Source organism: Vanellus vanellus (assembly GCF_965231255.1).
Source record: "Vanellus vanellus genome assembly, chromosome: 7".
In the NCBI taxonomy this organism is placed as follows: domain Eukaryota; kingdom Metazoa; phylum Chordata; class Aves; order Charadriiformes; family Charadriidae; genus Vanellus; species Vanellus vanellus.
In genome coordinates, this window is record NC_138912.1 from 33295539 (window position 1) to 33308799 (window position 13261).

Genomic DNA, 13261 nt, shown 5'->3' on the forward strand with positions numbered 1-13261 from the left:
CCCAGGTCCCGTACTGACGCTTCACCTCAGGTGTCTTTGGTGTTTGGCCAGTGGCCAAAGTGGGCAGGACTGTTCCCCGCATGAGGCCTCAACACAACCTTCAACAAAATCTCCCTTTTCTGTGCTTGAATGAGGGGACTGGCGGGAGCTGGGGGAGGAGCACCAGGAGGGCAGTGCGGAGCCCTCTGCCAGGGGAATGGCCCACAGAGAATTTGCCATCTCCAGTGTGAGAGAGGGCGTCTCCTCAAGCAAGGATCCCAGCCGGTCACCCTGCGCACAAGGTACGGAGGTCCTGGGGCAGATGGAGGCTGGAAAGAGGGAGGAAAGGGAACAAGAAAATAGCCGAGGAACTAGGAGAGAAAGGTGATGAAGAGAGCAGAGAAACCAGGATGGAGGGGCTTGGAAGAACATGACCCACTGCCTGCAGGGAAAATGAGATTCAATGAGATGTTCAGATATGCAGAAAGTAGGGAATAGTGATGCTGTGGGGAGCAGGAGGAGACTTTATTGTAGAATTAATGGTTTGATGCAATCCTGAGTATGCAATGACTGAGGGATTTGAGTGGGAATACCCATGTTATACAGGCAAATCTGATGGGCATTTTTTCTTTAAATTTTTACTCTGCTGGCATTAAGTATTTTTCCGGTTCCCACGTGCCTCCAGAGTTTAACAACATAAAATTGTATTCTTCTACACTGTTGATCTTCTCCTAAGCCACAAAGTTGGAAAATTGTCTAAAAACAACTTTCAAAACCAAAAGCTTCCCTTCCTGAAATCAGCAAGTAAGGGATTCACTGCATCTCAGTCCATCAGGTTTCCCATCTGTTCAAAAGGTTATGCCTGCTTCCATGAAACGAATACATTTATTTATTTATTTTTGGAGGAGGGGAGTTACATGTATGTGATTTGGGAAGAAGATGTAACAGATGGTGCCCTCTTCTGAAGGGATGGTCAGAACTGCTCGTTAGCATGTGACAAAGCTCAAATATGATTTGTTCTCTTGGATTTGAATGCCTTTGGATCCCAGATGCTCAAGGATAAAGGTTTTCTTGTTTGTTTGTCGCTTGTTTTCTGAGTGGAGTTTTATTTATTTATATGTTTGCAGAATGATCTATTCTATTGCGTGGGATGTCAGCCTATTTATTTTGGCATCTAGTTTGAGAAATAGGTGCTTTTACTGTGCAGCTGAAGTGTTCTTGCTTCAAGTCCCCTTAGGATTGCAAAACCCACCAGAGTAGTGGTTCACTGCAAAACGAAGAGTCAATAGTACTTGGCTTTATAAATTTCTCAACACTTTCCACACTCTGTGTCAAATTCATGCATAAAACCTTCCATTTTCATGAATCTCACATGGGTCAGCCTGCTTGGATTTACTGATTTTTTTTTTTCATTTAAATTCTCATTGGAAAGCTAGTTATTTAGGGTATTAAGTTCCAGCTGTCCTTATTTTGATACAAGACTGTTTACTGTTTGATTAAGAAAAGTGTCCAACTTAACACTGTAAATGTCATGGTAGAGTACTTTCTATACAAAATGTTATTTGACAGTATTTCCCTATTGACATATGTCCTAAGACTTGTTTGGTACTTGGAAGGCAAGCTGTAGACAACTGGCCAGTACAGTGATGGTTTAAGCCTTATCCTGTCATTATCAAATGCACAAAACATCCACCACCATATAAAGGGTAGCATCTCTGTCCATGGAGTGGCTACAAGCCAGACTTAACTCACTAGGTAGTATCTGCTCAAAAAGAGAAATCGGAGCTGGGAACAGCAGATACAGTGATGCGTGTCAGCCATCTCTAAGTAACGGGTGAGTATGCATTCAGGCTGATGGGGCTCTCCGGTGTCCTGGGACACTGGAAACACCCTGGGAGAGAACAAGTAGTAGATCCATCCCTCAACTTCTTTGCTGTCTAGCCAGACTGGTGATGGCTGCATGAGGCTCTTCTTTTACCTCTTTGGTAAATACAAATGAGGCAACTTAAAATACAGTGTTGGCCTCCAGCTGGAAGAAAAGCGGTGACTTTGCCGAGTGGTCGGGCTCTCCACTCCTCTGTCCTGCGTGGGGCTGGCCTGTCCCCATGAGCTAGTCACTCCTCTAGGGCAGTAGGCCGACTCCACGCTGGCAGTAAAAAATTATACCCGTCCCTGCCGTGGTCTGTCTTGGCTGCCTGCTGCTAAAATCAGTCTGCTGATATCTCACTTTCCAGAACAATGTTTCAGGACCTTCATTTTCGTTCAGACAGTGCAGTTTTGTGGTTTGGGTTTTTGGTGTGAGAGAATGTTGCAGTTTTATATTTCTCTACAGATATAAATTTTAAGCTTTTAGGCTTAAGGGATAGGGTGGAGAAAGTATCTTTCTTTTTTTATGCTTATGACAATAACTATGAATGTAAATAGCTACATTAATGAGGCTGATTGAAAGTATTTTATTAGGGAATGTGCAAGTCATTAACTTTTCAGTAAGAAAGTGCAAATAGCCCTTCTTATGTGAAACTATAAAACTCAATTTCCTGTGCATATAGGAGTGTTTTTGTCCATCGTAGTAGCCAAAGCACTTTAATAAGTCATTTTAGTTTGAAATAGCAGTGTCATTTTGTACTGTCATTTCTTCTTCCATCGCCTCACATTCCAAAATTCTTTCATAAAAGACAGCGTATGATTTTGTGAATGTAGAAATAAAAACACGGGTGATGTTCTGTGGGTAGAATCCTCGTTTTGGAAGCTGGTTTGGAGAGTGGGTAAGCGCCATTACTACTGAATGGAGAATTTTCTCTACCTGAGTAGCCATCTCATTTTCTTAGTGGCTTGACAGGACATTTTGTTACATTTGTTTTAGAATTTCTCGGTGTTAAAAAGCATGCTTACTCTGGGGTTCATGTACATGTTAGCAGCAAGAAACTAGTGGACAACGTAGAAAGAAATCAAAATGAGGAATTGATTAACTTAGGGTATTTTCATAGGTCCTGAAAATAAATAACAGCTTATATCACCTTACCAAATTTAGTGTGTTTATTTTCAATGAAATGAATGAAACAATCAAGCGAAGTGTTACTGTATATATTTTGAGTTTGCTCCGGTTCTGTTTGTTGCTATTTGTGTCTGCAAATCGACCTTTTTGAAGTATAACACACAAAATTTCTTGAAAATCTCAGTGGTTTTGACTCTTCAAAATGGTGATGTTTCAATTGCTGATGTCGTGATAAATTTCTATTGTAGAGAACTTTCTTCTAAGGGAACGTATATTGCATAAAGTATAGAGCATTTGGCTCTGGGAATTATTCAAAATTAATAGCTGTGTAGGGATGACACTCAGAAGAGTAGCAGTGGTGGACCAAGGCACAGAAAGAAGGCCCTTTGAAGAAGGTGGAGAAGGAGGTGTAGGCACACTCCTCACAGAGAAATGTCACAGCAAAATGAAAACAGAACGTGACTAGAAGACAGAAACCTAACACCAGATAAATTTTTTTTCTAATAGAAGAATGTAGGGAATCTTTGTGTAAGGGTTGTAAGAGATCCGCAGGAGGAAACCTCATGGCAAGAAATAGTTGTAGAAACATACCCTACTGAGGTTTGGTGCTATTTTTATCTGCAATATTGCCTTGTTGTTTAACATTTAAGTTGTGAAATGTATCAAATTCATGTGAAACAGAAACAATTTCCTTAGCCCTAAAACAATAATTTTAACATCCTTCCTATTTCTAACAGCAACAACAACAAAATGTTGTAAATAACTTAAGTGCGCCCTTTTTATGGATGCACATATGGTTCCAAGCTGTGCCAGAGAAGGTTTAGACTGGACACTAGGCAGCATTTCTTTACTGAGAGGGTGGTCAGACACTGGAACAGGCTTCCTAGAGAGGCAGTTGATGCCCCAAACCCATCAGCATTAGATTTGGAAAATACCCTTACTAACATGCTTTAACTTTTGGTCAGCCCTGCATTGGTCAGGCAGTTGGACCAGATGATCACTGTAGCTCCTTCCCAACTGAAATAGTCTATTCTAGTCTATATAGCACACAGAAACCAAGTCTCATAGTAAAAAAAATTGTCACGTGTTCTTGACAACAGCAGGCCTATGTGTTTTTCCTTAAGGCTTGAGCCAGCTGAGAAAAAGTGCTGTGTTGAGCATTACGCTGTTTTTCTCTGGATAATTCAATGTGTGAATTATTTCACTGTTATTTCACTGTTTACCTATACACTAGATTTCAGGAAAGCAATTTTATGTGTACAGTATTTAAGCACCCACGAAGGCCTGCTGACATTTGCTGGGATTACACATGAAATCCTGCTGCAGATGCAGAGAATACTCAGCTTCTTCCTCCAAAAGGCTAGTCATATCTTCACATATGATGAGATATTTATTGAGTACAATGTTAACAGCTACCATATTGCTGTACTCCCCCATTGACGCAAATGTTGGCAAAAGCTACTGTGCCAGCTGCCCACTTACACACTCTAGTGGCACCTTTGCTATTCCTCAAATCCACAAATTGCCATTCTCATCCAATTAATGTTCAAACACTGGTGGGGTTTTTTCTGCCTCACATATTTACAGATTTCTGTCAGAAAATAAAAGATGAAAAAAGGTACGCAGGAGCCTGTCAAACCAGACCAAACCCAGCAAAGTTAAGACTTTTTCAATGCCAGAAAATACGCTGGAGTGGTCTGTGGGAATATTATGAAAGAGAACCAAGGATTAGTGCAGAGATTGAGGAGATTAAACCTTAATTAAAATGAGCGCTTGTATACAGTACATATGGCAGACAACTATTCTTATAGCTGAAGTCTTCCTGCAGTTACAGAGGTCCTACCTCTCATCCTACCCAAGGAGTGGACTTCTGCAGTGGCTGCTGAAGGATGCATTGTTTAGGTGAATATAGAAACATGCAACTACAGAAGGCTCCCCATGGCATAGTGCTTCTCTGTAATAAGATAAGGTGACTTCCATAATCAGCATTTGTATATAAACTGCGGTTATATGTGGTTTTTGCCCTCCTGCTCATAGAATGTGCTCCTCCAGCCCATGGTAATATGTTTACTGTCAAGCCAAAGCATGGGAGCTGCATTCCCCTCTTGAATGCACAGAAGTGGCAGTGACAATAATTTCTGATAACTCTTCATCTCTAGAAGTATTTATCTCAGATCTAAGATAGTCTCTGCCTGCTGACCTCCAAAATATGCTGCAAGGTATATTCAAGACCTTTGTGTCCCTTTTTATTTTTAAGTAAGTTTACATGATTTTCTAATGGAGTTACACTTATGTTTAAAAAAGAAAAAAATCAACTTAGTTTGGTGCATGCTGCTCCTATGGCTGTATAATAATTTTTCTCTGTCCATGAAGCTTTATTTTGATTATCAGAAGGGATTTTATACTCTATGGAGTTGTGATGAACAAGAGGCATGTAAAGATCGTACTGCGGTGGTGGTGATTGTTAAAATGTGAGGGGAAAAGGCGTGCAACTTTTGGTGTACCTCCTTTCAGAACTCAATGGCCATTTCAATGTTTTGAAATAGAAATACAGAATATCAAAATATATCTAAATGACACGCCAACACCTTTCCAAAATACCAGCGGTGCCATTCTTGTCTGGAGTTCGTGTACTAAGTCAAGAGGGGTTCTTCTGGAGTGTCACTGTTTGAATGCTTTCACAACTCCTGATGTTATAATCCATTGTTTTCCATTATTCTGTTATTCTCAGTAGGACGTTTATTGGAGAGATGAAACATGAGTAGGCCATAATTAATTCTTTCAGCAGTTCTAGTTGCATACTTATGGCTGTGTGGAGCTATTTACTCTAAAGTAGAAACCTGGAGGGTCTCTACATTGTGATGGTGTTTGCCAGTATTCCCTTATGACCTAGGCTGTGCTCTGGTGTAATGTTATTTTAGGGACATGTTTGATAGTTTAGAAGCAAAGTCTAGAAATAGACATCCACATGAAAATCTTTTAAGCAGCGGGACTTCTGCTGCTCAGACTGTCTGGTAGCTTCATTCCTTTGCTTTATTCAGGGGTTTCTGCACATAAAGCATTCCTCCAAATGATTTGTTTATAGTTTCAGGGCATACTATATTTAAATCACTTGAGATAGTGTCATAACAGGTATAAACTAATTATTCTAATCAACATTGAAATACAGTGCTGTCAAGTTTCAGGTGTCGTTTTAGAATGTCTTCCTGTGAAAATCTTTCTGTGCTGTTCCACTGAGGTTAATTGGGCCGGATCCTTCTGTTCCAACGCCTGTGTCAAAGTCAGTGAACTTCCTTCTTACTATAACTCTGGGAAGAAAGAACATAATCTCTGTCTTAGGGGACTTCGCAGGGCATATTTTATCCTTACACTTTTCCTTACCCTGTATTTCTTACTTGGCAAAAAATATAGGTGTTACATATATTGCATATGCTATGTTATTAGGTGAATGAATTAAAAAGGCAACTGGACAAAAGAGGGTTTAGAGGGGGAGAATGAAAACCATGACTTCAGTGCAGAAGGAAAAGCAAAAGGTTTGCAGAAGCAGAGGAAAAAACATAACTTCAGAATTCTAATAAGCAGTATGAGTGACTTTTAAAATAAAAATGTCTGCTAGGGCACATACAGAGAAGCACTAAGAAAGCTCAGCTATCTGGCGACTGCCAAATGATACTGCTCTGCAGCCACCACCTCCAACACAAATAGCTCAGCTACATTTAAGTATCCTTACTGGAGGCAATCAATCACATATGGAACAGAGCAGTTAGAAATAAGGTCTGCTGTTCATATACATTCAGTTATTTTTGCAACTAAGCTATATTTGCGTCCAAAAGAAATATTTGGATAACTGAATGTCTACCTCCTAGAAGGAGCGGAGAAAAAAAAGAGTGCAAATTGTCAGCATAGGTCAAGCAATAACTGAAATTCAGAATTCAGTGCCTGGATGCATTTCATCTTCAGAATGGAAGTGTTGCCACCCTGTGCAACCTTTCGAAAGACGTTGGCGCCTTAGGCTTAAGTACCTAATGTCACAGTGAATGAAGAGATCTAGACAGCCAACTTACTGATCATGATGGAAGACAACACAGCAAATGGGAGGAGGAGGACTGCACTGTAAGAATATTGTAAAAATTGAAGAGATAGCTTTTCTATTAACAATTTTCTTTAAACTATCTTTGAGCAGAAAGCTTCTTGAAATTCCCCATGTGTCTGTGCTTCTCAGTGTGATGATAGCAAAATGTTTTAAACACATCGATTTATTTTTTGCTATTAATGTCTGCCCCACAAAAACACTTGTTTTAGAAATTTCAGTCAAGTTTGTATCTGCCCACTGTGGGTTAGCTGCTCTCCAAAACTGTCTCAAGGAGTCTGTCTAAAGTATGACGAACTCAGTTACATATATCGCACCAGCGACAGACATAAATGGATTCACTTGTCGGGCATAGGAGAGCAAAGCAGCAGACTCGCAGAGCTGGTGTGTGCAACAATAGCACTTAGCAACAGAGCCAGAGAGCTCGGTAGGGCCAACATCATCAGCCGCTGTCGTAACCCGTCAGCTTGCATTTAGTAATTCAGCAGTAAACATGTCAAAGTCTCATTTTCTTAATTGACTGAATCTAGTCAGATGATCAATATGTCATCACTGTTTTTCCCCCATGAAACAAGAACATGCAGTATATCTTCCCCTAGTTTGGGAGGCTTTTTTTTTTTTCCTCCTTACTTTCCCTCTTTTTGGATGTTCTCTCTACCTTATGTTTTAGTGCTATTCTGCAGGGCTTAAGTGAAGACAAGTGCAAGTACTATGTTTGGATTTGTTCTGCCTGTGATATTTCATTCTAAATGGAGGCGATGTTAGGAGCTTTAACCTTTTTTTTCTCGAGTTTGGCCTTGATCTTACTGCCAAAGAAATGCATATCAACTAATGTTTTGCATTTTAAGGAAAAAATGCAAACAGGAAAAAAAAAAAAAAAAAGGCAAGTTTTTGATAAAATATGTATGTTTAGGCTGTGTTTTCCATTTGGGAGGCTGATAAAGTCCATCATAAAAAACATTTTAATGTTAACTAATTTCAGATTTACAGCTTTTTGAATGGGGAAAAAAAAACACGTATGAGCCCCTTTTTTTATATAACTAGTGTAGCGACAGTGCAGAGGTGAAATTTCCTTAGTTGCTTCTACCTTTAAGAATCCAATCTTTACCAATGCATTAATCCAAATCCTTCACTGAATAATTTGCATAATGGTTTCAGTTTCTGTGTCTCATCACCAATAAATTCATTCATCAGAATGTATACGAAGGACAAACATAGAAGGAACTGAACACAGCTGAACTGAATTCATAAAAAAGTTTGAGCAAATGCTGGTGGATTTTTTCCCAGTATTTTCTCAGCTCTCTTAAGAAACAATACAAATCTCATCTAAAAGCAGTGAAAAACCTCCATCACTTACTGAGTTTTGTAAATCTGTGAGCCTTCTATTCCTTATGCTCAAAAGTAAAGACAGGACAGCCCCTCTCCTGATTTTGACCTATTTTTTTGGTAGGTATGAAACTTGTCGAGGTATTCTCATGTTACTACAAACAGCCTCCACCCATGAACATTGTTAATCTCTGTGGTATGTTCAGGTCTTGCACGTGTTGACTCTTTGACATTTTATCTGAGCACAATGTTCTTAAAGCTTGCAGTACAACATGTGATACAGCAAAAGAAGTTAAAGAAAAGAACAGTAATAAATATGAACGAAAAGGGCAAAAGAGCCTCTGCATTTTCCATCCATTCTGCTACTCTTGCTTCTTTCCCCTTCTCTTAATCTTTTGTTTTGCATTCTCCTCTCCGTCATCCAGGTTTTAAACATTTTAAGTCATTCCCTCTGACTTTCTCTACTATGAGCAAGAGTTATGAGGAGTGAGCAATAATGAATGAACGCACTCTTCCTTAGGAGCAACAAGCAATACGCTTACAGCAGGAGCTGCTGATGCAGCCCATGGGGAAACTGAACACAGTAGCACGGCACGGTTTCATAAATCAGCATGAAAAAATGTCAGACATCGTGTGACACCACGTGGTAGCTGGTTAGGAAGAACAATGTGTTTTTCTCCAACCTGAACCTACCTTGGGAACAACCCGTTTAAAATCTCTAGGCTCCAGGTTTTGGAGATTCTGTTCAGTTTTGTTTTGGTTTTGGTTTTACTTAGGATTAAAACTTACTTGCTCAGTTACCTCCCATTTCATTCACTGAACATCTGGTTAGCTGAATACTAGGTAGTGGATTATCACACAGAATTCTGTGGTAAGGTGCAATTCTTATTTGTTTCTTGTGTATACTTAAAAGAGGGTGAATTTTATTTCTGTTGGCTTTTTATTGGCTTTGGATCTTCAGAAAAGACTTTCAAGATGGCAATACCTGTGTTGAGCTCCAGATCCCCTGCTGTTTTGCTGTTCAGATTCTGCTCTTTACATGTTTTCTTTCTCAGCCCTTACGTAAGGAGATTACATAAGAGAAGACTGTAATCTCCAAAATCATTTACCATACTAAACAGCAACTACCATCAATGGATCTTTATCAGCTGCCTGGAGCAGAAAGAAGATGTGGCTGTACATTTGGAAAACAGCTGTTTACATTACTCATCAATGCTTGCTGCCAATCGTGGGCAGATGTCATCAACAGTCATTATGCAGCTCTGAAAATAGAATCAAACTTGACCTGGACAGGTCCTCAAACAATTGATAAATTGCCTCTGAACGATGGAAATGTGTAAGGTCCATTCTTTCCACCAGCCTCCTGCCTCTCAGGCATCCTGCAGCCCAAGAGCTAGGGCAGCATGGGGAGAGGGTACTCAGTTGGGGTGTACGTGTCAGGTAGTCAGGATGTACGTGAGAAGCTGAAGTCTCCTCACCCCTAAGAATTACGGTTTCTCTGTGTGTCCCTGATGTGTCCTTGTGGAGAGGATCATGACCAGTATGAGCCTGCTGATCCCTGCAGCAGTGCTGGGTCATCTCTGGAAACGGCAAGTTATATTTGCCCCTTCTTGTTCTTCCTTTTTCTCTTTTGCCCCACAAACCACTGGTAAGCAAAGAGAGCAAGCAGGAGAAAGTGCTTTGGGGAAGAGAAGGGCAAAGAGGTTTTGGGAGCACCTCTGCTGTGTGTGTGCTGCTTTGGCTGTCCCAGGCACTGTGCTGTGCCCCAGGAAGGAATGAAACAGCATCAGAGGGCAGAGGGGCTCCTATGCCTCTGTCTTGCCCTCTTTCCCAAACCATGTGAACTCAGCATCAAGAGCTGGTGTCAGGGCTCTGACAGCACTCCTCCAATTGCTGTGTTGTGTGGAAGGAGACAACCTGTCATGGTCTCATATTCATGTTTTCCCAAATCTGGCTTTCTCTGCCATGAGAGGATAAAGAGTACAGAGAGCAGCTTCCTTTCCCCTTCCTTCCCCTACCCTCCTGCAAGGCTTGAGAGGAACACTGCCTTCTCCTTTTCTTTGAGAAGTGCTGGCGAGCACAGGCTGTTACAGTCCATGGCATGCAGTGCCTTGGCATCAGAAGCGGTCAGCTGCTCTCATGCTCCTATTTGCTTGCTGGTGTGTGGCAGAGGGCATGAGAGAAAGTAAAGCAATGCTGTACTTCTGAAATGAGGCGTAGCAAGCATTGTGTGCCCGCAGCTCCAGCCCAGCCTGCCAGGGTTTGTCTGCGCTTTAGTTAGCAGGTAGAACATTGCAAGTGACTTACACTTAGTTGCTTCCCTGTGCAAACCCCTCTGATCTCCAGCAGGCTTGGAAGACATGATTTAAGGCTGTAAGAAATATGTTGTGTAGCCTTTTTGGAAGTGCACAGCTAGAGTTCATGTGGTACTGTTATCTTTGAAAAACAAGAGTGCTTTGTAAAGGCTACCAATACTGCTAAATGTAATGACAGGTAGAATTAATTTTTAAGATACGTCTCTGCCAGAATGACATTCTGCTTGTCAGAAATAGCCAACAGTCCTGCCACAATGGAAGAGGGCTGGATATCTCTTTGCTACTTGCTTCTCCTCCTTCGCAGTCTACAGAAGGGTGCACGCAGACAGGCTTTCTACATGTTTGTCTGCTTTCCCCAAAACAAGGAGGACACCACAGCAATAATCTTTTAGTGACAGAAATGTTGGACTGAATCAAAGTTTGTTACGAGCTATATAGCGGAGCATACTGTTATTCTTTATCTATGCAGGGAGTGATCTCTTTATTTAACAGCAGTTGCAGTAACAGAAATGTTTCTGACTACACTGTTTGGTTTTTTTTACGCTTTTCCAAGCATTCTCCTCCCTTTTGGTTGTTCATGAAGTTGTGACATGAGATCAGGGACGCTTAAGAGCTTAAGTGACTTCTTAGCGTACCATCATTTCAAGATGAGTAAGTGTTCATGAAGACAGCCTGCAGGAAAGGAATTGATGTACTATTTGAATGCCCTGACTTTATACAAAACTCTCTCGGCAGGAGCGTGCCCAGTGCTGAAAACTTTGCCTTAGGGTTCAGATAGATCAAGCAGCAATAATACTCCATACCTAGTTAAGGGGGAGGAAGAGGAGAAAACAATTTAAAAGCAATGAAAGAAGATACCCATGATCATTGTTGCAGCAAAGCTTTTGCTCCCGCAGCCTGTGGAACCAACACATAATAGGCTGGAGAAATGACCCCGCTCTCAGTTGCCTGCCTTGCAGCTGCACGCAGGATTGCAACCTTGGTTTGGGAACAAGTGGCTGAAGGAGAGGCAGCTGGCTGCCTCAGCTGTGTTGTGAGATGAGCAATTTTCTATTGAGGTCAGGGAAAGTTTGAGAGTATAAGCAGTTCAGACCACCATCCCTAGAGAGGGTGGAGAAATCCAAAATGAGAAAATAGGGATAAGACCATACGTTCTCTCTAAAACTGGTTGCATGATCTATTTCAATCTGAATACATTGGTCCATAATGTGTTTTTCCCAACAAGATACAGGAAGGAGGTTTTACTCTGAGATGAATTCACAGTTTGCATAAAGCTTGCATAATATTTCCATTTAGACAGTGCTGTCAGACAGTCTTTTTAATGAATGCTGAAAACCCCAGACCAACTGTAGTCTAATCCTACTGCTTGCTCCTATTTCTGTATTGACACTCCTGGCACCTCCCAGGCATTTGCCTTCTGCAACCAAACAGCCACACGTTGGGAGTGAGCATCTTTGCCCAAACTGTCTGCAATTTAATAATGCTTGCTGATAACAACTGTTCTCATAAGTTCTAGATGGCACGGTTTCAAATGCTGAAGCACTGTGCAGCAAAATAAAACCAAGACCCAGCGAGCTTGGGTTTTCCCACATTAGCCATCGAGTTCATTGCATATTTCTTTTATATCATTTTTTGCAAGTTTTAAAGAAGGTACTTTTGAACTGCCTGGTGAGAGGAGTGGGGGAACTAACCTCTGGGCTTTCCGATGTGTGTCTCATTTATCAGTAAGTATCCCTTACCCCTCCTAAGGATGGTAAGAAGCCCTGAAAACATCTTGGAAGCACCTTCCTGTGTTTTATCCCTGAATTATTTGCTGTCACGTTTTTATTGGACATCACTGCTCCTGTGCTGGAAGCAGGAAGTTTCGCTTGCAATTCAGGTAGAGGCTAGTTGTGTATTTTTGGTGTTTGTGCTAGCCCTGTTATTAACTCCTGAGGGCATAAGACTTAGCGGTCAGGCTATAGATAGCCTATGGGAGAGCTGCTAATCTCATTAACCATTGGACTTAGCTTGATTTGTACTTCATTTACTCCCCCTAGTTTATAGTGATATATTGCTCCAAGAAAGAACAAAACCACAGGGTAGATGATAAAAAAAATGGTCATGGAGCATTTTCGCTTAGGCCTTAAACTCTCTGCAGAGAATGGAGGATTTGGATATAATTTTGTGCCAGTGGCACTCATTTCTGTTGCACTGTTAGGCAAATGTCAATAGTCCTTCATCGGTGCTAAATAATATCAGTTTTCCATCTCTTCTTAGGCTCGCTCGGTGCCGTATCTGCCTTTTCTGAATAGCTTTGCTTGAATAAATTTTATGAATGTAAACACACAGGTAGTAATAAGTTTCTAGAGTTTTTACTATAAATGAACATTTGGCTCTGCTCCAAAAATACACATAGGTTTCAGTACTGTCTTAATACCAGGGCTAATTCATTTCTGGCAAGAGCTGTTTAGTGGTACACAGAAATTAAGGGGGTTTTGTGCTCAGCTTTTGTATGACTTCAGCTATATCACTGTAGATGTGTGTATAATTAGGCTGGTACAACCTCTAAATTAA

At 41.0% G+C, this 13261-nt stretch overlaps 1 protein-coding gene across 1 annotated transcript in view; it reads left to right on the forward strand.

Moving 5' to 3' along the window:
* Positions 1-360: 360 nt before the first annotated feature.
* Positions 361-13261, forward strand: part of PHYHIPL (phytanoyl-CoA 2-hydroxylase interacting protein like) — a gene marked incomplete at both ends in the record, with an annotated part of 57967 nt that continues 45066 nt past the window's right edge. Inside the window, one exon of the mRNA XM_082486723.1 lies at positions 361-466. Within this exon, the coding sequence (XP_082342849.1) occupies positions 367-466 (100 nt within the window). The remainder of the gene's footprint in view (positions 467-13261) is intronic.